Consider the following 27,614-nt stretch of genomic DNA (forward strand, 5'->3'; position numbering starts at 1 on the left):
AATATTCTTGAATACTCGGTTTGGTGTAGGAAATCAAAACAAGAACTATCCTAAGAGTGTCTTTTTGTTTGAAAAATACATTACCTGTGAGTGCCTTCGACTGTTTACTTCTGATGGGTGTACGTTCAATTCGAAATATCATATAATTGCTAATCTTGCAACCTAATTAGAATCGTGTCTTTCTCGCCCCCTCAACCGCCATATGCAGTTTATTTCTCGTGCTTTCCTTCAGTTTATCACTCACTATACACCTGCACTGCCATCACTCTGTAATCAGCGCAGGTTTCAACAAGAACACAAGGTCACATACAAAGCTGAGGAGCTAGATGTAAACATTTATACCATGGGCATGAATAACTTGAAGCAAATTTAACGTTTTGATATCATTCGTTTCTTTAAGTTTACGCTCGATGGAGAAAATGTTGCGCAACACGCAATATGAGTCATTTGGTCTATGAACGCCGCCTTGCTCGTGTGGAGACAAAGTTCGCGCACACGTCTTGTTTTACGCTTGCAGTCTCGCCGGATGCATCGCTACTGGGGGAAAATGTGTCATACCGCGCTTGTCGCAACGTACTGGCTTTGTAGTCACAATGCCATGTGCGTATTTCCGTGTTGCATTTACCTTGGACGAGGAATGAAAAAAAAACATAAACATCCCTTCCACTCCGTGACGATGGTCGAACAGCGACGCTGGGCTTTCGCGGCCGCTTGACGGACCCGAACAGCGCTACTTGCAGTGGAGGCGCCGCGTCGGCGTCCACGGGCGACGGCTTTCCTAGCGCGTTCCTCGCGCTTTTTTTCTAGACGTTCCCAGACAAGAGTCACCGACCAAAGCTCCCTATATACAACTAATGCTAATGCGAACTCCTCTCACACCCCACTCCTCCGTTGAACTACTTTTTTTCCAACACCACCATTGGTTGGCGCCCCCCATCGCGATATTGGACGGCGCAACTGATGTCAACCCACCTCCCCGTTCTTCTTTTCTTCTGCACCATCTCGCAGCATTCTCACGTAGGGAAAGGGGTCACTCCAACCCCTTTCCCCCTTTTGAACCCTCCTTTTCCTCTTCTCTCCCGCTAGGTCAAGCGGCCCCTTTTTAGTGAACTCCGGCAACTACTCCACAGGGTCCGCATAAACAGCCCCGCTATAAAAATAAGTGGCATCATGCGCTTAACCTAAAATGTCACCGGCGTTCATGAGAAGAGGTAGAAAGCGCACTCTGTTGCATTTATGAAAATATATGTCTGTACCGCCATAGGCAGCGAAATGTAAAACGAGTCGCTGCAACGCTAGTGATGCATATTGGCACACCGTGCGACTCGGTCTCCACTGTAGTTTTGTGACTAACTGTACTTCGAGCTTAGGTATGCACTTATGAAGAATTCGTAGTCAATTCTGTCATTTAGGGATATCGTGGTGCCAAATTGTGTATTCCATATGTATACCGAGCATTGGTAAGATGATAATAATGTCGACACTTTCTCAACCTTGTTGCGGGTGTAGCAGACACCAGCACACCTTAAACTGGTTGGTCTGAGATGATGATTTGGCTGGCTGTCAGAAATTCTATTGTTGCTGAGGATTCCACAATTGCCACCGAGTAATGCTGCATAACAAGTTAAGTGTCGAGAACATGTTAAGGACCGCACAAAGAGCGATGGAACAAAAAATGTTAAACCTAACGTTAAGAGACAGGAAGAGAGCGGTATGAATCAGAGAGCAAACAGGGATAGCCGATATTCTAGTTGACATTACAAAAAATTTTAGGCCTACCGTTATGAGACAGGCAGAGAGTGGTGTGGACATGGAGGAAGGAAAAAACTAGGAGGGAGAGTTACGTGACAATCTTGAAGCCTAGTCATAAAAAATTTACAGGAAAAGGATGACGGGAAATAGGCCCTCACGTGATAGGCAAGCGGTAGATTTTAGTCGGCTCGCTACGGTTGCGTCTGCTACGTCTGCTGCATGGGTTTCGGAATATGCGCACATAGCAGGCATGGCAAATGCGCACCGAGGTTAGTAAAGGAATTCGTGACTTCCTTTAGCGCAGCTGCAGCTGCGCTAAAGGAAGTCACGAATACGATGCACCAACTTGCCCAATCTGCAGTATTAGTGAAGGAATCCGTATGAAGCAGTCGAGTCTTTGTAACGCACCGAACCACCACGCAACTCGCGCTTAATTAGCAGACAGGCGCCAGGGCTGTTGCGAACGAAGGCGTCGGCATTGTGCCCAACAACCCGGGAGGACCACCTCAAGGACGACTGGTTGCGTTTCGCAGCGGTTTCAGGTAAACAAAGAAACCTTTCGCTTTGCAAACGTGTGAAGGTAACCAAGCCGCCCTTTCGACGGCGATTCGTCGCGTTTGGGGACGTCGTCTGGGAAATAATGATGCCTTTCGCCCCCGCAAAATAGTGTAGGCGATTAAGCGACCGTACAAGGCCCGAAGCGACTGCTTTCCCACGGGAAGAAAAATCGGCCTGTCTTGTCTTGTGCCCAAGGATGCACTGGCGAGCCGGGGACTCTGAACATATTTAGGGCCATGCCGGCCCATAGTGAAGGTAGACGGTCCCAGTCAACGCTGTCGTTCTGCTCAAAGTATTCGGCCTCTCAGCAGACCGCCGAGAACTACAGTCAGCAAGGCGCACCTGCGTGATGAAGTGTTGTGAGCCAGGATGCCCTAACCGAACAGAAAATATGCGTGATCGTCTGACATTCCATAGGTAAGCACAATGAATGTTTTCTTTTTAATTTATGAAAATGGAACTGCAATATTCGCTAGTGACTATATATATATATATATATATATATATATATATATATATATATATATACTTGCTCGTGTGAATGAACTGATGAAATAGTGAGATGTTGTCCGAAAAAGAAGTGCATTATGATAAAAACCTTAAGCAAACATTAAATTTGCCCTGGATAGATGACAACACCAGAAATAGAAATAGAAGTGTTCGTTCTGTACAATATATAAGTGCCAACAATTGAGTCGCACTGCTCTTTAATATCTGTTCAGTTGAAATGTTGGTACAGATCAAGTAATGATCATTGACACTGAAATTATGTACTAGGTTTCCAAGGCAGCGTGAGCTGAGAGAAGAGTGGGCCCTAGCAGTGTGCCGCTCGCCTGCGTGGGCCAACTCTCGTGGGCACCATCACAATGATGCGTTGTTTGCTCGGATCACTTCAGCGACGGTGATTTTGCGAGCGGTACCAAATGCCAGGGTCACTTGATGGCGAATGCAGTACCATCAATGGCGGGCACCACCAAGGTTTGTGTTGCACATGACACTACATGCTGCCTGCAGTACTAATTTTCTTGTCTTGGTTCGGTTCGGTAAAACTTTATTCATAGAATTTTTAGAGGGTACGCTAGACGGCTGCAGAAGCCCGTAGATCTCGGCGCGATCTGCTCAGCCCGCTGGATGGGCCTCATGCAAGAAGTTTAGATTTATTTTATTTGTAACATTGTTGCAAAAAATATAAATTGAAATTCAAACTCCTTTACATGTTAAAGGGATTCAAGTCATGCACTTACAACCAATTTTCTGACTCTTTCGGTTTTCTGGAAAGTTGATTAGTCTAATTTTCATATTTACTTATTTTATTACTGGGGCTAGATTCATATCAAAACATATGCCTCAATGATAAAATATAATACCAGGAATATCGCTGATTGATCGCATCTTCATATTTAAGGAATTGCGCAAACTTTCTCCAAACTTCCATTGTATTCCAAATAGCATGCTAGGTCATTACAAACTCTCATTTAAACAAAAGTACCACCTTAAATCTTTCTAGATTGGTTGCAACAAACTATACTATAGAACGGTGCGATACAAGTCAGTAATTTTTTTCCAACTTTGTCATAAATTCCACAAGTGCTAAAATTACTCTCCGGAGAAATAAATTTTTATCAGCTAGCATACACTAATAAAAAGCCAACAAAGTGAAACTATTTATTGTCAAACAATTGCATTTGCTGCTATAAAAATGATTGACTCAATTTTGTATGTATTTCTTGTAGCTGAAAACAATTAAAATTGCAATAAAACTATAATTAATTGAAGAAACCAAGAAAGATTAGTCTTCACGTAACATATTAACTTTTGCAATAGTTAATAAGTAGAGAATACTCTGCACGTAGCAACTCTGCTTGTGTGTGTAAAGTTCAATCATGCCATGAATTTTTTTTGCATAAAGAAATCCCTCAAGGTGGTACTTCCCATGTTGAGGTTAAACGCCATTTTTTTCCAGACAATGTGGTGTTGGTAAACAGATTTTAAACAGGCAAATGACAGTTGAGATGAAGTTACGCAGTTGTACTTTAAATTACGGTGATGAACATTTTAATTCATTAATTAGTACCCTCAAGGTCTTGAGGCATTACAGAGGGAGCATTACATTAAATTATCTCTGTGTTACAGCTATGTCTATGATTTTTTGTGAAACAATGCACTGCGAAGTTACTACAGCTTCATTTTCTCCGAGAGTCAAGTAGTTGTATGTGTATTTTGCAAGCACACTTAGATCGAACATAGTTTTCTGCACAAGGGTTTGTGGTGTGTAGGGTCTGCCTGCACAGATCATGCGAGGCCTTTTGCATGACTCTGCAAAGGTTGTTTAAATTCATTCCACAGCAAATGTTATTGTTGGATCTTAAAAGTATATGGTGGGTTATTCTTTAACTGCAGACGCTTGCAAAAGACGATGCTACAGCAATGAGGCAACCTTCAAGTGAAGCAGCTTCATCCACGGGAACATCACAGCATCAAGAAGAGCCAGTAAGTTGATGCACAGCTGTATACAGCCATAATGCATGTTTCCAGTTTGATAATGCCTTTTTCATGATTTAGGTAGATGTGCCCCACCATTCCTGGAGCGAAGTATCCTTTTAATATATTCAGGCAGGTCTCTCTGAAGCGACAATAGACATGGACATCTCCGAGAGCTTGTCAGATGTGCTAGCAGAGGGTGCTGCTACAACTGCTAGCTCGTCCTTCGCTGATTCAGACATTGCTGATGAGCCTTCCGAAATCCAACATGTCCTGGTAGGTTTGATTGTGGTAATGATCACAGGGCTTGCTTTTTTCATGTGTGTGCGTTGGTTCATTCATGCTGTGCTCCGCTTTCGAAAAATCTGTTGTTTCCCTGTAATATATATTTCGGATTTCACCTTTAAAGTAATTATTGAAGTTTCAAAAATGCACTTTGCTTGAGACTTTGCATGAGACTTTGCAAATGCATGAGCATTTGCAAAGTTTTTTGTAAGATGTTTTCGACCGATTTTAAGATACCTAATAGCGATGCTCTGAATGAAGAGAAAGATAGAAGTGATCAACCTATCATCAGCTACATTACATCTCTTTTCTTACACCGGTGACAAGCATACTCCATGAGTTGTGTGCTCATATTTTATTGTAAACACTGGCAAAAGCAAGTGCTAATGAATGAAAGCCATATATGCTACATCATAACCTTGTTTTAGTCGATCTAGGATAAGTACAAGATAAGGAAAATAAAACAACCTGAAGCAAAGCAGTGTTACGCAAGATGAAAAACTGCTTTCTGGCATAAGGAAAACGTTGACATAAAAAAAAAACTCCTTGTCTGAACTATACTTCAGCCATGTCCTCTCATTACACGCATAAATAACACCCTTGCTAGGCTCCAAAATTTACTACAGTAGTAAAATTTATAACATACAAACTGTGCTGGTAAGCTTGATAAACATAATTTTTGGGACAGTAGATAAGGAATACAGTACATAGCCACAGCCACTGATCTCCCTAACAATGACCTGCTTGGTGGTCATTATTGTGCTTAAATTTTGAATCAAGCCAATGGTATCTCTATTAGTCCTGGGCTTTAGCTTGAACTGTGCATCTGGTATTTTCTTTTCACAGTCAGCAATTTCAAGCTATGTTGCAGTAAAAAGTTTCTCATCATTGCTGTTGATGTATTTTGTCCAGTCTCCCAGTTAAAGGGCCTACCAGAACGCTCGAGGGTGACGCTTCTGCAGCACTGCCTATGCACAACCCAACGACACCTCGAACAGCAAGGCATACTATGGTAAGGATAATACTCGACCACTACAATTTTTACATACTTGTTTCCTTAGCTAACTTCAAGTGAAGTAGCATTTATTTTCATGGCATAATATATAAATATCACTGAATGAAGCATATTAAACGTCACACAGTGAACTGCACGTGGACACTAATATTTATGATCATGGCAACCATGTAATTAAAAGCAGAAACATATTCATATTTGCCCACAGCAGTATGAGTTTCCTCAGGGTTTGCAATTGGCGACGAATAATATGCTTTCAATGTCTCTTTTCCATTCAAATGACACAATGAACTAGAAGACCAACACGTTTTTCACAATTTTCTATGCTCTTTCTTTGTTCGATCAGTCATGAGGAGTCGTGGTACAGGCAGACAAAACAGGTCTTTTGTTTAGGAATATGTGATCAGTATATTTTGCCTACTCAAACTAAAAGGTTGCTGTGAAGCATCCCGCATTCAACTATGCTACATTGGCCTCTTCTGTGTTAGTTGTTTCGTACTTTTACCATTCCTGCCTGGGCCTAGATGGGCTTCAGTATTTTGCAAATAAATGAATAAACAAACAAAAATAAGTAGCACTAGCAAGCTCGTGTGGATGGCAGTTTTATGCCCTCAAAGTTTTTAAGTTCACAACAGTGTAAACGGAAACCGTCGTGAGCAAGGTAATGACCTCAAACTTAGCAATCTATTCTTCGTGGCTTGCATTAGAATGTATGCCGCAACAATTAAGTACCTCGTTCTGGGCACATGATTTGTGTCACGTTGGTTGCTCGTGGACCTGTTTTCTGTGCGTGTGATATTTTTCGGCCACAGCCAGGAGAAGACACACCTGAAAAGGCCTTTCTGAGGCAGGAGGTGAGGCGTTGCTCGCAATTGAAAACTGCGACCAATTAGAAGATGATGATGATGATATATGTTGTTTTTTGGCGCAAGGGCCAGCTATGGCCAAAGAGCGCCAAGGCATGGTGTACTGAGTGAGCAATGGTGTGAATGATAGTGTGTAGGTGTGGGGTGGCTGTAAAGGGGCCTAAAATGCTGCACACTAAAGGTGCGTAAAAGACAAAATTGATAAGATCATGACAATGACGTGATATGGGCGCAATGAATATAATTATGTAACATAACATAGTATAAAAAAGTTAAGTGATACAAGGCAGTAGTGCCTCACACAGAGCCTTAGAAGCAAGGGCCTGGAGGAGAGTGCATTCCTAATATGCTGTCGCAGCAGCGTCCTCTGGAAGAGGATGCCGCTACGAATTTCTCGGGCGAAGAACTTGCAAAATGTCACTGTCATTTAAAAAGGCTAAAACTGAATCGTGCTGAAATACCGGATCATTAAGTAAAAACATCACTGGGTGAAGGGGTATATTCTCTCTATAATCTTCAACAAAGTGTTTCTTTCTTTCAGGTTCTATTAGTGGACACTGTACTAGGATGTGAAGTACAGTAAGTGCCTCCCCACATCTAGTACAGGTCGGGGGTTCGCCTCCAGACAACAGGTAATTGTGCGTGCCGTAAGTGTGTCCTATTCTGAGCCTACAGAATAGGACATCATTTCTTCTAAATTTCGTGGTCGATGGCCAGTTCCCTAAGCGAGGCTTAATTAAATGAAGTTTGTTATGACTCCGGGCGGTCCACAAACGTTGCCAGTGGACTCGAAGTCTCTTGCGTAGATATGGCTTCATATCGGGAACAGGGACATGCATAGATGTGTTTCCAGCTTTTGCATCGATGGATGTGGCAATCTGGTCTGCCAGTACATTTCCCTCGATGTCTCGGTGTCCTGGCACCCAGCACACCACAACATGCTGCCCAGACGCATAAATATTACATATTAATGAATAAAGCGATACTATTACTGGATTTTTGTGCCTTTTAAGAGATTTTAAAGTTTTTACTACGCTCATCGAGTCTTTGTAGATGATTGCTTTTGGTATTTTCGATTCCTTGATGTTGTCACGGTATGATTCATCTAGAGGAGCATCGATAAAGAAGACGCTGATGATCTGGCGCGCGCTCTCGGCCATATGGTTGACGCTTGATCGCCTTGTAAATATACTGTAGATACGTTTTCCTGTTGTGTTTGCCTCCCCGTAACATCTTGGTGGAGGTGCTGGGTATAACGCAAGACGGAGCTCCGCCGCGGCCGCCAAGTCGCCACTCTAGGCATGTCCACCAGCGGTGAAACTGCGTCAGCGGTGGCCGCCATGCCAACCGTCGTCCTGGCTCCACCCCGTGAGCCTGGGACCTTTTCCGGCACTCCTGGCGACGACGTCGACAAATGGATTCGACTCTACGAATGCGTAAGCGCACATTACAGGTGGGACCCGACCATGATGTTGGCGAATGTAACATTTTATCTAAAGGGAACGGCGAAGGCCTGATTCGATAACAACGAAGAGGAGCTCACAAGCTGGAGCGTATGTAAGACTAAACTCCGCGAGTTGTTTGGCCAACCTGCAGGCTGCCAGCGTGCTGCCAAGCAAGAACTTGCCTCGCGTGTCCAGACGCCTACCGAGTCGTGCTTGACGTACATTCAGGATGTGCTGACCCTTTGCCGGAAGGTTGACGCCAAAATGACAGAAGCCGATAAGGATTGCGCACCTGCTGAAAGGGATCGCGGACGATGCGTTTAACCGTGATCGTGTTTAAAAACTCTTCGACAGTCAACGAGATTATTACTGAATGCCGACGCTTCGAAGATGCTAAAAGCCGACGTATCGCCCACCAATTCGCCCGCCTTCCGAACACGGCAGCGACCTCAACGTGTGAGGATGTTCGTATGCCAACTCAGCCTTCAACATCGGAGACCATCACCCGAATTGTTCGACGCGAAATTGAAGCCGCATAGCCCGCACATTTAATGCGAGGAGAGCCCTGTGATACCCCACCTACGATATCCCTTATACAATCCGTTATTCGTCAAGAACTGGCAAATGTGGGCCTTCAAACCATCTGCTCTGTGAACCACCCTGACAGTTACCCTTCGGCCACCTTCAACCCCCTCCAACGCCGTTACCCCACTCCGAATTATCACGATCCGAATGCGTGGCGGACGCCTGACGACAAGCCAATTTGCTTTCGATGTGGGCGTGTTGGAGACATTTCACGATATTGCCGAAGTCCTTGGCCCTCCTCTTCTCGACCCAGCTCATCCAGCTTCCGCTATCCAGCCCGAAGCCAGCACCAGGTACCAAGCCAACCTGACCAAGAAACATCTGCCGAGACCACTACTACCCCCGCCTATTACACCCGCTCGCCCTACCCACGACGCCGACCTTCTCGGTCACCCCCACCACGCCGTTCCCCGTCCCCGTCTTACTCCCGGCGTTTTCCTTCGGGAAACTGACAGCATGCAGCTCCTGGAGGTGATGCTGCTATTCCGACCTGCTCTCCAATTCCTCTGTTGATGCTCCCTACTAATCAGAACTTGATCGACGTTGAAGTGGATGGCCTACCTGTTACTGCTTTGACTGACACCGGCGCCTATATTTCTGTTATGAGTTCTCACCTCCGCCGGCAGTTGAAGAAAGTTATGACCCCTGCCCCATCACGTGTTGTCCGTGTGGCCGACGGTGGTACGTCTCCCGTAGCTGGCCTTTGTACCGCACGTGTCAGTGTTGCCGGCCGTCAAACTTCTGTTTTGTTCACCGTCCTCGTCTGCTGTTCCAATGACGTCATCCTCGGTCTTGACTTTTTGTCTGCCCACTCCGCCATCATCGATTGTTCCGCTGGTACTGTACAGCTTGACCTACCAAGTGTAATTGATCAACCCGGACCAATCAAGAGTCGGCTCTGTTCTACTGAGCACGTCCGTTTGCCGCCGCAAGCCGTAACTTGTGTTGCTGTGACGCCCTCTCCACCAGTCCCCGACGGTGATTATGTGCTCGCTTCCATCACGGCCGTTCTGTTGACGCACAGTGTTGGTTTGCCTCACACTGTGATAACTATATGGGACAATCTTACTTGTCTTCCTGTGATTAATTTCGGACTGTATTCACAAACCTCCCACAAGGCATTGCACTCGCTATGCTGACGCCCTCCTACGATTACGTTATCTCGACCTTGTCTCCTCCTGATGCTGGTCGTTCGCACACCACCAGATCTTCTTCGCCAGATCTGTCTCCTCCCGACCTGAAGAAAATGATTGCTCCAGACCTTTCGCCCTATCACGCTGACGATCTCCTTCGCCTCCTCTTCTCTTATAGGGACATCTTTGACCTTTGCGACCGTCCTCTGGGTCAAACCTGCACTGTCAAGCACCGCATAAACACTGGCGATGCCCATCCGATCCACAGACGGCCATACCGCGTCTCTCCAGCTAAGCGCCGCATCATTCAAAAGGAGGTCGACAAGATGCTTGCCAAAGATATAATTGAGCCGTCCTGCAGCCCTTGGGCTTCTCCTGTGGTTCTTGTTAAAAAGAAAGATGACAGTTGGCGATTTTGCGTGGACTACCGGCATCTCAACAAGATCACCAAAAAAGACGTGTACCCGCTCCCACGCATAGACGACGCCCTGGATTACCTTCACGGCGCCAAGTATTTTTCTTCAATCGACCTTCGGTCAGGGTACTGACAGATCGCCGTTGATGACATGGACCGTGAGAAGACCGCTTTTGTTACCCCTGACGACCTTTATCAGTTTAAAGTCATGCCTTTCGGCTTATGCAACGCCCCGACCACCTTCGAACACATGATGGACACCCTCTTACACGGTTTTAAATGGTCCATTTGCCTGTGTTATCTTGATGACGTCATTGTATTTTCACCGAACTTTGAAACGCATCTCGACCGACTTTCTTCTATTGTTTCTGTTTTTCGCAAAGCCGGCCTGCAACTTAATACATCTAAGTGCCACTTCGGACGTCAGCAACTTATCATGCTCGGTCATCTTGTCGACTCAGTCGGTGTTCGCTCCGACCCTGACAAAGTTCGAGCTGTGCAGCAGTTCCCCGTTCCGACTTGCACAAAGGAAGTTCGTAGCTTTCTGGGACTGTGCTCCTACTTCCGTCGTTTCGTGAAGAATTTCGCGGAAATCGCAAGCCCTCTCACAAACTTACTGAAGAAAGGCGTCTCGTTTTTTTTGGGGTGCTGCACAGGCTGCCGCCTTCACTACCCTCATCACGTCGCTCACTACACCACCTGTCCTGGCTCATTTCGACAGCTCCGCTCCAACAGAACTCCGCACCGATGCCAGTGGCTACGGAATCGGCGATATTTTAGTCCAGCATCAGAACGGGCATGCCCGTGTTGTCGCCTATGCCAGCCGTCTCCTTTTCTTAGCCGAAAAGAGCTACTCTATTACAGAACGGGAGTGTCTTGCTCTCGTTTGGGTGGTGGGCAAATTCCGCCCCTATTTACATGGCCAGCATTTCACTGTGACTACCGATCACCACGCACTTTGCTGGCTTTCGTCGCTTAAGGATCCCACTGGGCGTCTTGGTCGCTGGGCACTCCGGCTCAAAGAATACACTTACTCTGTTTCTTATAAATCTGGCCGATTGCACCGGAATGCTGACTGTTAGTCCCGCAATCCCGTGGATCCGCCTGAAGCCTCCGATGACACGCCTGCATGTGTACTCTCGCTCTCCGCTTTAAGCCACTTCCGTGATGAACAGCGCCGTGATCCCATTTTAAATGAGCTTATTCAAAGCTGGATTCCGCAGCGCCCGATCCTTCCCACCGCCTCTTCGTGCTTAAAGATGACACGTTATATCGCTACAACGTCCACCCGGACGGACGCGAACTGTTGCTCGTCGTTCCTACGCATCTGCGCTTGAGCGTTCTCGGCCAGCTACATGACGCCCTGACCGCTAGTAACCTTGGAGTTTCCCGGACCTGCGATCGCGTTCGGCGTCGCTTCTTTTGGCCCGGTCTTTACCGGAGCTCCGTTCGTCGCTACGTAGCTGCTTGTGAACCCTGCCAACGCCGAAAGAAACCACCTAAGCCTCCTGCTGTCCTCCTTCAGCCCCTTGACGTCCCATCTGACCCCTTCTTCCGAGTTGGCCTTGACCTCCTCGGTTCTTTCCCGACCTCTACTTCTGGAAACAAATGGATTGCCGTTGCTACGGCCCACTCCACCCGCTACGCAATTACACGTGCTCTCCTTACCAGTTGTGCTACGGACGTCGCTGATTTCCTGCTACACGATGTCATCTTACATCACAGAGCCCCTTGTCAACTCCTCATTGACCGTGGCCGTTACTTTCTCTCCAGAGTTATCGATGACCTGCTTCGCTCCTGCGCGACAAAACACAAATTTACGACGGCTTACCACCCGCAAACTAACGGCTTGACTGAGCGCTTCAACCGGACGCTTACTGACATGCTTTCTATGTATGTCTCATGTGACCATCAAGACTGGGATATTGCGTTGCCCTTCGTTACATTCGCTTTCAATTCCTCCCGTCATGATACTGCTGGTTTTTCACCCTTTTATCTTCTGTTTGGCCACGACCCAACGTTACCTTTTGCCACTATTATCCCCGATGCCGTCCATTTGCCAACTGAGTACACTCGTGATGCCATTTCCCGAGCTGATGAGGCACGCCAAATTGCTCGCCGTCGCCTTACTACATCGCAAGGCCACCAGAAGCTCCGCTACGACTGCCGTCATCGCGAAGCTATCTATACTCCGGGTGCCCTTGTGCTTCTATGGACTCCGACTCGGCGTGTTGGACTCTCAGAAAAATTGCTTCGGGGTACTCTGGACCCTACCGTGTCTTACGCCGTGTAACAGACGTCACGTATGAGATTGGCCCACTTGAGTCTTCCTCGCCAACCGTTTCATCACCTACTGACGTTGTTCACGTATCCCGCCTGAAACCTTACCACTCGCCTGGATCATAGCAAGCACCATGACGGTGCTTGAGCAGCCGGGGGTCATGTCACGGTATGATTCATCTAGAGGAGCATCGATAAAGAAGACGCTGATGATCTGACGCGCGCTCTCGGCCATATGGTTGACGCTTGATCGCCTTGTAAATATACCTGTAAGTACGTTTTCCTGTTGTGTTTGCCTCCCCGTAACAATATGTTTAAGAGCCGACAGTATTGCATAAGCCACTGCTGTGAAAATGCTCGTTTGGGGGTGCAGGGCGTCGGCATCTGAAAATGATGGGGCAACCGCTGCATACGAGACGCCAGCATGAGACTTTGATGCATCGGTGTAAAATTCCGGACAGGAGTATTTATGCTGCAGTTCGAGGAAGTGCATTCGAATGTGTGCAACTGGGGCGTGCTTCGTAACATGTAAAAAGGACAAATCACAGTCTACAATCTGCCACTGCCACGGTGCGACCTGTATAGTGGGTGTCATTAGACGATGTTCAAAGAGTGGGACATCCATTTCCTCAGCCAGACTTCCCACACGCAAAGAGAAGGGCTCTCTTACTGCAGGGCGGTTATAAAAGAGGTGGGAGCTGGACAAATCATTTACGGTGGAATATGAGGGATGTTCACTGTTTGCGTTCACCCTAAGGAAACCCGTGAAAGCCGTGTAGGTCCTCTGCAAGTGGAGGGACCACACATTGATTCCACGTAAAGGCTTTCTACAGGGCTTGTCCTAAAGGCACCTGTAGACAAGTGAATACCCAGATGGTGGACGGGGTCCAGCATCTTCAACGCGGTTGGGGTGGCTGACTGGTAAATTATGGTCTCGTAGTCTAGGCGTGTTCGTATGAGGCTTTTATACAAATTTAACAGACACTTTCTGTCACTACCCTATGTAGTGCGTGACAACACTTTTAAGATATTCATTGATTTCATGCACTTCATTTTTAGATGTTTTAGGTGTGGTATGAATGTTAGCTTTGTGTCAAGAATTATGCCTAAGAATTTATGTTTCATTTTTACAGGTAGACGCTGTCCTTGCAGGCCAATGTCGGGGTCGGGGTACAGTCCTCTCTTTCTAGAAAAAAGGACGCATGTCTTTTGTGGATTTAGGCAGAACCCATTCTCGTCTGCCCATTTAGCCACCTTGTTCAGACCAAGCTGAACCTGCCGCTCACAGATTGCAAGGTTGCACGACTTAAATCCAATCTGTACATCATCGACGTACGTTGAATAAAACATGTTGCGTGGTATGCATAGACGCAAGGAAATCATTTTATAATGAAGAGAGTGCAACTGAGCACCCCACCCTGTGGCACTCCAGTTTCCTGCACAAACGATCGTGATAAAGCATTGCCAACTCGAACACGGAATGTGCGATTCACCAAATAACTTTCAATGACATTTAACACATTACCACGTACGCCAAAGTGGGAGAGGTCTCTCAGTATTCCAAACCGCCATGTGGTGTCGTAGGCCTTTTCCATGTCTAGGAATACAGATGAAAAGAATTGTTTGTGAACAAAAGCTTCACGTATGTGTGCCTCAATACGTATCAAATGGTCAATGGTGGATCGACCCTCGCGAAAACCGCACTGGTATGGGTCAAGCAGCTTGTTTGATTCTAGGAAATGTATCAGACGGCGGTTTATCATTTTCTCGAAAGCTTTGTAGAGGCAGCTTGTTAGAGCTATGGGCCGGTAACTCGATACGGACGATGGATCCTTGCCCTGTTTCAGGATAGGGATCACTATGGCCTCTTTCCAGGCAGAGGGGATCTCGCCGGAGGTCCATATAGAGTTATACAGACAGAGAAGGGTTTTCTTCGTTTCAGAGGGCAGGTTTTTCAACATGTCATACAGTATGCGGTCAGAGCCTGGGGCAGATTGGTTGCAACAGGTTAGTGATGCATGCAGCTCTGCTAGGGAGAAAGGTAGGTTATATGGCTCGGTCGCGGTGCTCTTCCAGTCTATTTCTTGTTTTTCTATTGCTGATTTGTATCTTGTGAATGCTGGAGAGTAGTGCGATGAGCTGGACACATGTTCAAAATGTGCAGCCAGATGGTTCGCTTGGTCCTCCAGGCTGTCTCCCTGCGTGTGTACCAGGGGAAGTGGATGTGTTTGTCGTCCTCTTACTCTATTGCCCCTGTTACAGACCTTGGCCTCATCCGTGTATGAATTAATACTTGATAAAATGTTTGCCAGCTGTCTCTCTTGGCTTGTCTGCGCGTTCTCCTACCTTGGAACTTGATTTTCTTGAAACTGACAAGGTTTTCAGCAGTAGGAGAGTAAGCTGCCTCCAGGCTTTGTTCTGCTGCCTACGCGCGTTCCGGCATTGTTCATTCCACCACAGAACACGGCGTTTGCTAGAAAGCCCACCTGTTTGGGGAATACACTTTGATGCTGCATCAATTATAAAGTTAGTAAAATACTCGACGGCACCGTCAACTCCGAAGAAGACATGTCATCCCATGAGATCGTACTGGTAAGTGTTTGGAATTTCTCCCAGTTCGCTGCATCGACCTTCCACCGGGGCGCATGTGGTGGAGACTCGTGTTGTCTTTGTGCTCTCAGCAGTATTGGGAAATGGTCGCTCCCATAAGAGATTTTTATAACTTTCCATTCAAGTTCAGGTAATATGGATGGAGAAGCTATGCTGAGATCTATGGAGGAAAATGTTTAGTTTGCCGAGACAATAATATGTAGCTTCTTTTTTGTTTAGCAGACACGCATCAGATGACAAAAGAAAGTCTTCAATTAGACGGCCTCGCGCATCGTTGCGAGAGTCGCCCCACAGACCACTGTGTGCATTGAGATCCCCAAGAACAAGGTAGGGTTCGGAGAGTTCATCAATGAAAGACTGAAATTCTTGTTTGTGCAGCTGGTAGTTCGGCGGTATATAGAGTGAGCAAATGGTTACCAGTTTATCTGAAAGGTCAGCACGAACAGCCACGGCCTCCAGTGCGGTTCGCAGTGGAAAATGCTGACAAGCTACAGTTCTATCGAGTATTATGGCCACACCTCCAGATGATGCGGCAGCATCCTCGCGATCCCTTCGGAAAATAATATACTGACGGAGCAAGCTGCTGTTTCTAGAGTTAAGATGAGTTTCCTGGACACACAGCACTTTTGGATTAAATTTGTGTAAAAGTTCTTGAATGTCGTCTAGGTTATGGAGTAGTCCCCTAACATTGCACTGAATTATTGTGTTAATGTTGGAAGGAAAGGTGCTGTGTGTCTTAGTCGAGTACTTGGTCTTATCCTACAGAGCCTTTTCAGGCCCTGTAATTGGAGTTTTCTCCTTTTTGGGGTGCTCGAGAGAGCCTCGTCGCACCCTGGGCGCTCCATGCGCCATTTCGCATGTGGTTGTGTCCATTGCCTCATCCGAGGCTTTGGACACTCGCTCCAAACTAGCGATGTGTACGTACAGGCTTCGTCTTTGAGGACGAAGCCTTTGCCCCCACCGGTGCGGAGGTTGACCGGCCCTCCTTTGCCTCTTTGCGGCCCTGGCTGCTGCCAAGGTTTGTAGAGGCCACTGGTGTGGCTGAGTTGAGGGAGCGTAGGGCAGCCTTGGCTGCTCCCACCATAGGGGCGGTTTCCCCAGCCGACGGCTCGCTGCGTGCAGGCCGGGCTGGTGGCGGAAGCCGATCCGACCGTGCCCCCTCACATGTCGCTTCAGCGTATGTAGTATTCTGAAAAGGCGAGCACCTTTTGCGTGCTTCCCTGAACGACATGTTCCCACGGACTTTTATAGCTATAATTTCTTTTTCTCTTTTCCAGCCTGGACAAGAGCGAGAATACGCCGGATGCTCGCCGTCACAATTTACACGGTGAGGCATGGCCTCACAGCTATCTGAGGCATGGCCTTGCACTCCGCACTTGGCGCAGGTGAGTCGACCACTCTGCGAACCGTGTCCGAACCTTTGGCACTGGTAGCATCGTCTCGGATTCTGAGATGTAAGGCCGCACGTTCAGTTTGATGTAGCCTGATAGGATCGTCTGGGAGCAGAATGCTTGATGAAAATGTGAGAATTAGATGTTGTGTTGGTATTTCTTGATTGTCCGCCTGATTTTTATGCGTTGCACATTGATGACATTCTGGTCACTCCAGCCTTCTAGAAGCTCGGTTTCGGTCAACTCTAGGAGGTCTACGTCGGATACTACTCCGCGTGAGGTATTCATGGTTTTATGTGGCGTAACGGTCACCAGGTGCTGTCCGAGTGATTGAAGACTGGTGAGCTTTTGATATTGTTGGTGATCTTTAACCTCCAGCAGAAGGTCACCGCTGGCCATTCTGGTGATCTTGTAGCCAGGTCCAAGGTTTTCGGTCAGAGATTTTGCGACAACAAATGGTGAAATTACTTCGAGCTGATTTTTCTGTTTTCTCACTGTGGATCACGTGGAATCGCGGGAAAGTTTCGGTTGGTTTCATAAACATATACAATGATTCATCGGTGCGCCCCCTCTTCTGAGGCTGGCGATCAAGACGGGGAAATGTAGGGGTTCCCATGTAATTGTGTTTTGTGTTCGGCAGCAATGGCGGCCACCCACCATGGAGCCCAACATGGGGACGCTGCAGTTCTTAATGTTTAAGACAGCATACGCCAGCAGTACATCGCTACTATAACCGAATGTATTATGCCCATGGGAGGGCAGATACACAAGGTTAACCCAAGCCGCCTATGAAAAGTGTGGAAGCAACAGAAGAGAAGAGGAGACAGGACAGTAAGGAAAGGAGATAGGAAAGAAAAAGGTCAGAGAGGGGATAGGAAAAGGCGACCAGCCGGTTTCCCCTGGGTGGGTCACGCCATGGGGTGCCGTCTACGCGAAGCAGAGGCCAAAGGGGTGTGTTGCCTCCGCCGAGGGGCCATAAAGGTCCGAGCACCCGGCATCGGCTCAACGCCCAGGATCCCCTTTTTCCCGGACACGACTAAGCCACGCACGGTTGGACGCGGGAGGGTCCAACCCTCGTGTGCTCGGATACGTGGTGGCGCAACTCACCAAACGCCTGCTTGCGCAGACGCCCCTGCGGGGGACCAATTAGTAGATCAAGGCTCTGCAGTAATCCCGTCGCCCGCTTTTACAAGAAGGTTGCTCATCTCCAAGATGTTATTGGTGCGGCAAAAAAATACTTGCTCATGCGTCAACTGACACGTAAGTCTGGTGCAGCAGTGTCACCCACTTACTCGCCAGAGCTCAGGGCACTTGCACTGACGTTGCATTTTCATTCCCCTAGAGCATACCGGTATATACGAGCTGTTTTTGACACATGCCTTGCACATCCAAAGACTCTGTGTAAATGGTACCAATCCATTGATGGGGCTGCTCTGCTGGGTTTTCAAGAGGCACTGACTGCATTGACTATGAAGGTAGAGCAAACATCACAAAATGGCCACTCCACATTATGCAGTCTGGTTGTGGATGAGATGGCCATTCGGAGACATGTGGAGTGGGACAGAAAAAGATTCCATGGATATGTTGACATGGACATTGATATCAATGATGACAGCTTACCAGTTGCCAAAGATGCATTTGTTTTAATGCTTGTTGCAATCAATGGCAGATGGAAGCTGCCGATTAGCTACTTTCAAGTGGATGGCCTTGGTGGTGAGCAGAGACGAAATTTGGTGCTGCAATGGTGACTTCGCTCACGAAAAAGGTGCACACATTGTGAGTTTGACATGCGATGGCGCTGCAGCAAATTTGTCAATGCGGCGCAGCCTTGGCTACAAGATGGACCTGACTGAGCTGGGTGCTTCTTTTCCGCATCCAGTGACAAAAAAGCCTGTCTTTGCCATGTTGGATCCCTGTCACATGTTGAAGCTGCTGCGGAACACCCTGTGCGGTAAAAAGGCTATTATTGATACGAACGAACAGTTCATATTGTGGAAACACACTGATGAACTGCATGAAATTCAGTACACAGAAGGCCTACATTTGGCAAACAAACTTAGACAGCCACATGTTAATTGGAAAACCAGCCCATGAAAGTCTCATTGGCGGCTCAAACGTTTAGTCAATCAGTAGCAGATGCTCTTGGTGAATGCAGAGCTCGAAAAATCCCAAAATTTTCAAATTCCTTGCGATCAGAAAAGTTTATTAGACATGTCAACAATGGATTTGACATTTTAAATTCAAGACATCCAAGGCAAGAAGGATGGAAAAGGCCACTGTGTCCTGAAAATGTGACTCGTTTCACTGAGTATGTCGAAGAACTGAAGGCCTACTTTTGCTCACTTAGGGAGTCTGCAGCTGGTAAACTAATGACAGAGACCAACCGAAAGACAGGTTTCATTGGCTTTGTAGTGTGCTTAGACAATGCCATCCGTCTATACGACAACTTGGTTACAGAAAATGGCCTATTGGCATATCTTCCGACATCCAAGCTCAGTCAGGACCACCTTGAGCTATTTTTTGCTGCAATAAGATCATTTGGGCGCCGCAATGACAACCCAACAGCAAAGCAGTTTGCAGCACCATTCAAGCGTCTGATAGTTCACAATGAGGTAAAGGACATTGATGGCGAACATTGCTTGCCATGAGAATACATCGAAATTCTCTTTGTAAGCTCCTCTGAAAAACCATCCTCCATCGATGTAATTAACTTCACTGCCCCGCAGAGAAGCCCTGCAGCCAGTGAACCAGTCACGGAAGCAATTTTACAGGATCATGGCTACTCTGCCGACCCATAGCAGGGTGTCTGAGCTTGGAGATGCAATTGTTGCGCACATAGCCGGGTTTGTAGTTCACAGCTTACTGCTTCACCTCCAGTGCGATAAGTGTGCTTCTGCACTAAAGGTGTCAACTCCTCCATCGATGCCTGCATATTCCCTGATTCATCGAAAAACGAGAGGTGGACTGATCTACGCTTCAAATGTTGTTCTGAACATTTGCAGACAATGTGAGAAATAGCTGCGTAGGGCTCTGGTGTGCTCGGCACTACCATCCCAAAGGCTTGCAGCTTAAGTTTCAATGGCCACTATGACAACCATTCTCGGCAAGAACTTTTTTAAAGTGTTAGATCAGCACAATGTTCGAAAATCACCCGCTTGAATGCCACTCATCCCCTCTTGTGAGGGCAATCATAGATAAGTACCTAGATATGAGACAGCGCTAGGTTGCCAAGATGACAACGGAACGTCTCCGTCAGGAAAGAATTGGGCAAAAGCACACAAAGCTGACGCAGTTCAAGGGCCAATAAATATAGAAAATCTTGCACATTTTTGTACTATCATTGGCTAATTATTTACTACTATTCGAATTTTTTTACGTCAAAGTGCATGGCCTACATGTTGGTTTAAGGGCTTCACAGGCAAACACCACACACTGGTTATCAACCATGTTGTATATATTGGAGGGCTAGGGCTAAATCTCACCACTTGATCATTTTCATTTGGCAGCCGAACCGTAGACTGGCCGCTACGGTGAGGATAGTGCCGGCAACCTTGTGCAGAGGAGCAGGATCCCTTTTGCTAGATTATATTCTTTTGTTTATTCATCCGCTGTTTAGGACCGACCGGTCTTGGTGATATCATAGGCAGGGCACTGCTTAGATCACTGAAAGTGCAAAAAGGAATGCTATTGAATTAAAATGGTTAAATTATCGTGAATATGACAGCATAGTTCCACAAGCGCTGTGCCGCCATGACAGTCAATTGACGAGGTGAACCAAGCTGGTGCCTTGTGTAGAGAAATACAAATCTCGCATTTATGTTGGTCATTTGATTTAGCTGCACGCTGACAAAGCATACTTAGGGTGCATGAACCTTTCAAACCTGTCATTGGCAAGTAGCACTGTGGGTAGAATACACCTGACTCATCACGCAGTAAGTTAAAATTCCAAAGCAATACATGGGCTCTAAGAGATACCATAGTGGTGGGCTCTGGATTATTTTGACTACCTGGAGGTTCTTCGGCATGTGTCTAAACTCAAGTACACAACCGCATTTTCATTCTGCACTTAGAGGAATGCAACTACATCTGGGAATCAGACCCTCAACTTTGCACTCATGAAGCACTATTGCCACTGAGCCACCATGACTTGTCTTATTTAGCTGCTGTGACTCGCAGTACAGGAAAGACTGCTGCACAAGTTTCCTCGCGGTTAAATTATGTTCGTTATGGCTAACACAAATTATTCCTTTATCTATCAACTTCGGCAGTCGCACCAGGTTCTGTGTTAAGGCATTTGTTTTTTAGTGACTTTGTAAAGTCCATATATTGTTCAAGAGCGTTGTATACAGACATCAAACTTTTTTAGAGGAGAAATATGATGCCTTATTGTAAATTGTTCAAGTACATACTTGTTGTCTTGCTCAATGTTGTAGCTTGAATCACCTGCATACGAATTCTGCTTAAAGAACTGTTTTGTTCAGCACCAAGCTAAACAGTATAAAATATGACGGTAGATTAGCTGATCTACCTTTCACTAGAGCAAAGAGTGCGGTGACATGGGCATGCTATGAATGCTCTCAATGCTTTATGCGTGAGCAAAGTATACTCTTGAGAATGACAATGTATTTTTCAAAGTTTGATCCTGTCCATTTACCTGACCTTTGTGGAAATTTGCCTCCGTCACCTGTAATATCGTTGGTTTTACTACTTCCAAAATAATTTTATGTGCTCACTTTGTTTACTTGCTCTAGAGTAGCCTTTTATGAGGCCAGATTCAATGTAACCACGAACATTTGGCGCATACCACTGAATGGGTGTTTTAAATAGCGTGAAATATTCATTCATTTGAGGTTCACAACTTAATAGAGCCGTCGCCTCTGAATTTTGCGGTGTGTTGGCTCAGCTTCGACGGTGCTAATTCTTTTGTAGATATGTGATAAAACATTTGCAGAAGACAAACATAATGTTCAATAGCCTGGCAAGGGAACAAGAATTCAGGATCGCCAGTCAGCCTCTAGAGTCTGTAAAGGAGTGCGTTTATCTAGGTCAATTACTCACAGGGGACTCTGATCACGAGAAAGAAATTTACAGAAGAATAAAATTGGGTTGGAGTGCATACGGCAGGCATTGCCAAATCTTGACTGGGAGCTTGCCACTGTCGTTAAAAGAAAAGTGTACAATGATTGCATTCTACCGGTGCTAACATATGGGGCAGAAACTTGGATGTTAACAAAGAAGCTCGAGAAGAAGGTAAGGACCGCACAAAGAGCGATGGAACGAAAAATCATAGGAGTGACGGTAAGAGACAAGAGAGCGGTGTGGATCAGAGAACAAACGGGGATAGACGATATTCTAGTTGACATTAAGCGGAAGAAATGTAGCTGGGCAGGCCATGTAATGCGTAGGATGGATCAACCGGTGGACCATTAGGGTTGGGTTACAGAATGGATACCAAGAGAAGGGATGCGCAGTCGAGGTCGGCCGAAAACCAGGTGGGATGATGAAGTTAGGAAATTCGCAGGCGCAAGTTGGAATACGCTAGCGCAAGACAGGGGTAATGGGAGATCGCAGGGAGAGGCCTTCGTCCTGCAGTGGACATAATCATAGGTTGATGATGATGATGATGACTATGAATGGCTACTGACCAACTACCGCACACTTCTTGTCCATTCAGACGCGTACCTATTCAATCCTTTTATTATTTTCTTTCTCCTCAAGATGCGTTGAGTGCGTCACACGCAACCTTCTTGTGACAGCAAAACTCCTTCAGGGCATGCTGCCTTGTACCCTTGAGCGCATTTCTCCGGGTAGTTGTCCTTTATTGCTTCGTCCACCCACAATATGCACTCTGCATGCAAACAGAAAATTCAGCGATGAGTGAATGCACTGATGACGCCATGTTTACTTGGTGCCGAAAATTAGCGGCTACATAATAAAGTTTGGCAGGTGTTACACTCTTGTAATCCAACAAGACGAAATCCTGCAGCATATTTGGCAATACATTAAGCTACAGAATCATGGTTAGACTTCTTTGTAAGACATATTCGCAACGAATGAAGTTATGCAATCGGGGCCTAGACTTCTTGTAATACATAACGAGCCTCAATGGGGAGTACACGTGTGGCACTCCTGAACGCCCCGTGTGAAAACTTAACGCAGTACCTAAAGTGCAGCACGTTAGTGCACGCACTAGCCCACACTTTTAGTCAGCAAGATGGCTGCGACGTGACGTGGGCAATTACGCACGCACTAGGCACACGTTTAGTAAGCCAGAACCGTGGAGCAGCGGTGGCTTCAGGGAGCCGTTCTCATCTCGCACGCCTGAGGTTAGAGTTCGATTCCTAACGAGACTGAAATGTACCGAATTTTCGTTTCCAAGCCATTATCTAACTTTGTTTACAGGAATCTCCCTGAGAAATGTCACGTCAATCCGAGTATTTTTTCCGACATCGGCCATTTTTCGTCACGGCGCAGTTTCGCCAAGGTCACCCCCAAGTGCACCTCCAACATAGACACCTAAGGCTTTCGCCTTAAAAATAAAATTGGGGCATTTAACTTCGCGAAACACCGTCGCAGGTTATCTGACGAAGTAATTTTCGCCATTTGGCGTTTTCTGTTGTGCATCCAATTCAGAATACCTGCCGCGGTATCTGTGGCTATGGCATTATTGAGCGATGGTACATTGAGCGATGAATAGCATACATCGATAAATTGTTCAGCGAAATGTGCAAACGCAAGATACACATGCAACGTAAATTAATATGTAAGACTGTGTTTAATAACTGCAGTCCATAGACCGTAAGTAGTACGTAAGTAGTACAATATTTATTTTTAATTTGGTGCAGTAGTTGCAAGTATTGCGCCTGATGCATCCATTATCGTTTCTGTGTGTTATGCAATCTCCAGTAGTGTTGATTTGAGTCATGAATCTAGGAAACTTAGATTGGTGTGTTGTGGGTAACGCCCCATATACTTTCAGAATAACGAAAATGTGCAGATAATTATTTTCCCGAGTCGTATTTTTTTCCGGAATGTCGTTTTTTTTTTCCTTCCGAGCTGCAACTCGGAATATATATCGTCTTGGGATTTATATTTCGACAACGCGACAAACAAATCCCTTTGTCGAACGCTCGCCCACTTTTTAATGCGAAGCATTCTTTGAGATCTTCAGGTGTTTCGACTACGTCCGTCCATCCGTCTGGCTGTCCGTTTATTTATCTAGCCTCCTATGTCGTAGTCGATTCTTCAACTGTGTATTTATCAGAATAGGCATGGGGCGGCATGACATGCACACATACATAACATGGATGACGTGTCTTGACATCAATGACATACCATATTTGTAATGCTCATGACACAAATGATATGAATGGCATGATGCTGCTCGTTGAGGAACACGAGAACAAGGTGAAAGCAGGAGGCAGCGTTTCGACAAGCGGACTTGTCTTTTTCAAGGCGACATATGCCGATGAGAGCATATGTCGCCTTGAAAAAGACAATTTCACAAGAAACTGCTGCTTACTGAAACTGGAGCTTACTATCATTGCATACACGTACACATCATTTCTTATATGAATAGGAGAGTGTTCTTTATTGATATAAAGGACGCCATAATCTGCGCTCGCAGAAGGTGAGAATAATAATAATTTTACGGTATCGAGATCGCGACAATGATAATAGTAAATCCGACGTCGAAAGATCAAAATTTTGGAAGTGTTTATCTTCTTACCGGTTGTCATTTTTCAGCAGTAAGTTCCTTAGGTGTTGTCGCTATATATTTCAATATCTAGCCGTATCTGAGAATTGTTGCTGTCCTTACCTCTGTTCTCGTTAAATGGCCTCGGAAACTTTAATTCTTCTGAAGAATAGTATTTTTAAGTTTGGGATATTTCGTTGTCTAATGTGGAAAAAAGAGGTGCGCCTACCAACTAATACTTAACTAATACTTCTGCGTTGACACGCTGGCATGCGTGAAATGATTGTTTGAAGGGCCCTTCAGATATTTTTCGAAAATTTCAAGTAAACACACGCATCGAATTCATAATGCCATCACGATCAACGATGCCAAACGCTGCAGCGCTACGCGCCGCGGGCGCGCCACAAAATAAAAAAAAAAATGCCGTGCTCCTCTCCTGGCCTCTCCGGTATTCCCAGTGGCCATCACGATGTCAGCAGGGTGAATCTGGTAATGTCAGCGTCGGTGACGATGCCCTTTGGTCGAATAAGAAACTGCGACTTCCGGTTTGTCTGCTAGCAGGTACTACGTGTGCTCCCTGCTCTTCTTCGTCGTGTTGCTCGCTTGTGCGCTCTCGCGAATCGGTGATTAATAATAATAATAATAATAATAATAATAATAATAATAATAATAATAATAATAATAATAATAATAATAATAATAATACTTTATTGATGACTTGAGTGTGGTAGAATACAAGAATCTGGTCTGCCAAAGCCGCAGTGGGCTTGAACGGCAGTGCCTGGCAGACAGCGACAGAGCCATCAGTAACAAGTTGTTAGGTTGTAGACGACAGTGAAAAAAAACAGACAGACAAAAACAAAAAGAAACACGACAGGCTTCTTATCACGCATTAATGTGTCTAAGAGCCTTTGTGAGACCACATTTCGTCTTCACGTCTTGTATGCTTTGCGGAATTCAATTAAGCATTGCGGGGACGTAATAGTTACGGAGTCTTCGACCGTATCTCGTCTTACAGCGGGGTGTAACATAAGGATTCTTCGGTCTGAGGCAACGAACAGGAACATAAGGAATTTTATACTGGCTTCTTCAAAATGCTTTAATACTACAGTTTCTAGCAGCAAAGAATTGAAATCAGGTAAAGGCAAAGTTTTAAACACATCAGATTTGGGGGAGACATCATATGCAATATGCTGCAGAATACCACGCAGGACAGAGTTTACCCGGTTTACGAAATGTTGAGCGCCATGACCATATGTAAATATCCCATAACGGATTACACTGTAGCATAAGGCATGTACTACAAGCTTTTGGACAGACATTGCATGTAAAATTTAATATTATACAAAACACAAGACACTGCGCGAAGTTTTTGACAAATATGTGCGAAATGAGAATTCCAGGATAAATCGCTGTCAAAAAATCAAGGTATTTACTTGAACGAGTGTATTGCACAGGGTCAAACGAGCAGGAATTGCAATGTGATGTGTGCAAATATAATGCGGACGATAGGGTAACTTGCCTCACAGGGTTGTGGAAACAGATTAGTTGAGTTTTGGACGCATTCACATCGACTGCATTACCCGCCGGGGTGGCTCAGTCAGCTAAGGCGTTGCGCTGCTGAGCACGAGGTCGCGGGATCGAATCCCGGCACCGGCGGCCGCATTTCGATGGAGGCGAAATGCAAAAACGCCCGTGTGCTTGCGTTGTAGTGCACGTTAAAGAACCCCAGGTGGTCGAAATTAATCCAGGAGCCCTCCACTACGGCGTGCCTCAGAACTGGTTTTGGCAAGTAAAACCCCAGAAAGAAGAAAAAGAGCATCGACTGCATTCTTCCGAAACCATTCCATAACTTTTGTTGTTGCCATTTGTAATGAAGAGATGGCGTCAGAGTGGCTTCGAGCGTATCAAACAAGGCCAGTGTCATCAGCATACTGATATAAGTTGACGTTCACAACATTAGATAAATCGTTGAAATATAAGTTAAATAATAATGGACTTAAAATTGAACCTTGGGGGACGCCAGCTTTAATTTCAGTCAGGTTGCTGCGAAATTTTCCAATAGACACAAGTTGGTGCCGTGAGATAAGAAGTTTTTCAGAAGCCGCAAAAACGCACCCCCAAACCCTAGCAATGAAAGTTTGTTTAGTAGTATACTATGACAGACGCCGTCAAACGCTTTTCGGACGTCGAGAAACAGTGCACAAGGAATCTGATTGTGTTCAAACGCAGAGATTAGTGTATCGCCAAAATCTTGCAAGCGGCAACTGTGTGCCCCGATTCGGCACAAAGCCTTACGTGGCTAGAAGATAACACGCTATGCTTGCTTAAAAAGCTGCTCATTGTCTTGAGCATGAAGTTTTTCCAATATCTGCCCAACGCATGAAAGGATAGAAACAGGCCGGTAGTTTTCGATTTTGTTGCGTGCGCCACTTTTAAAAAGAGGAATGACCAGCGCATTTTTCAGATTATCGGGAATGATACCAGTGGTAATATTATTCTTTAAAATGTGTAGTAGCACATCTTTTATTGCTTCGAAAGTTCTGCGCAGCTCTAAAGTTGAAATACCATCAATTCCTGGGGACTTGCTTGGTTTTAGACTGAAAAGGATCGCTTTCAGGTCATGTTCCGAAAGCATGGGAAGAATACTAGTTTTCATGGCTTCTTTTCTATGAGCCAAAACAAGTCTTTCGCGCTATGATATCTCGTGTTATTTGTCTCATCGTACTATCTTGTTTTCTCGTTTTCACTTTTTTTAATTAGCTTGGCCCGGGTTAGCGGATGCGTGCTCTATATACTGTCCATTTACATCAACCTGGCCGCCATCTTAGGTCTCTAGCACTGCAAGAACACGCGTTAAAATAAAGTGTCAGACAACAGATGCCACTAGCTGTCTGAATCGGAGTAAGCGAAGCTTTAAAATATTACCGCGCAAAACGGCACACTAGTGTAAAAAGCGCGCAGTCGTTTTCGGCGACGAGCACGTCCCGAACGTAACTCGCTCGAAATGGTAAAAGCCGCGACGGCGCACAAAGAGCAAAGGTAAACAACAAATTTATAAGAGTGGTTATGCTGTGAAAACCGGTTACTGTCAAAAAGCAA

General features: G+C 45.9%; 1 protein-coding gene across 1 annotated transcript in view; it reads right to left on the bottom strand.

Moving 5' to 3' along the window:
• The window catches only part of LOC119462856 (uncharacterized), a 170,436-nt gene that overhangs the window by 118,345 nt on the left and 24,477 nt on the right, over positions 1 to 27,614 (bottom strand). The window contains exon 5 of the mRNA XM_037724068.2: positions 22,560 to 22,664. Coding sequence (XP_037579996.2) covers positions 22,560 to 22,664 — 105 coding nt within the window. The remainder of the gene's footprint in view (positions 1 to 22,559; positions 22,665 to 27,614) is intronic.

The sequence above is a fragment of the Dermacentor silvarum genome, chromosome 8 (genome assembly GCF_013339745.2).
Source record: "Dermacentor silvarum isolate Dsil-2018 chromosome 8, BIME_Dsil_1.4, whole genome shotgun sequence".
Lineage (NCBI taxonomy): Eukaryota > Metazoa > Arthropoda > Arachnida > Ixodida > Ixodidae > Dermacentor > Dermacentor silvarum.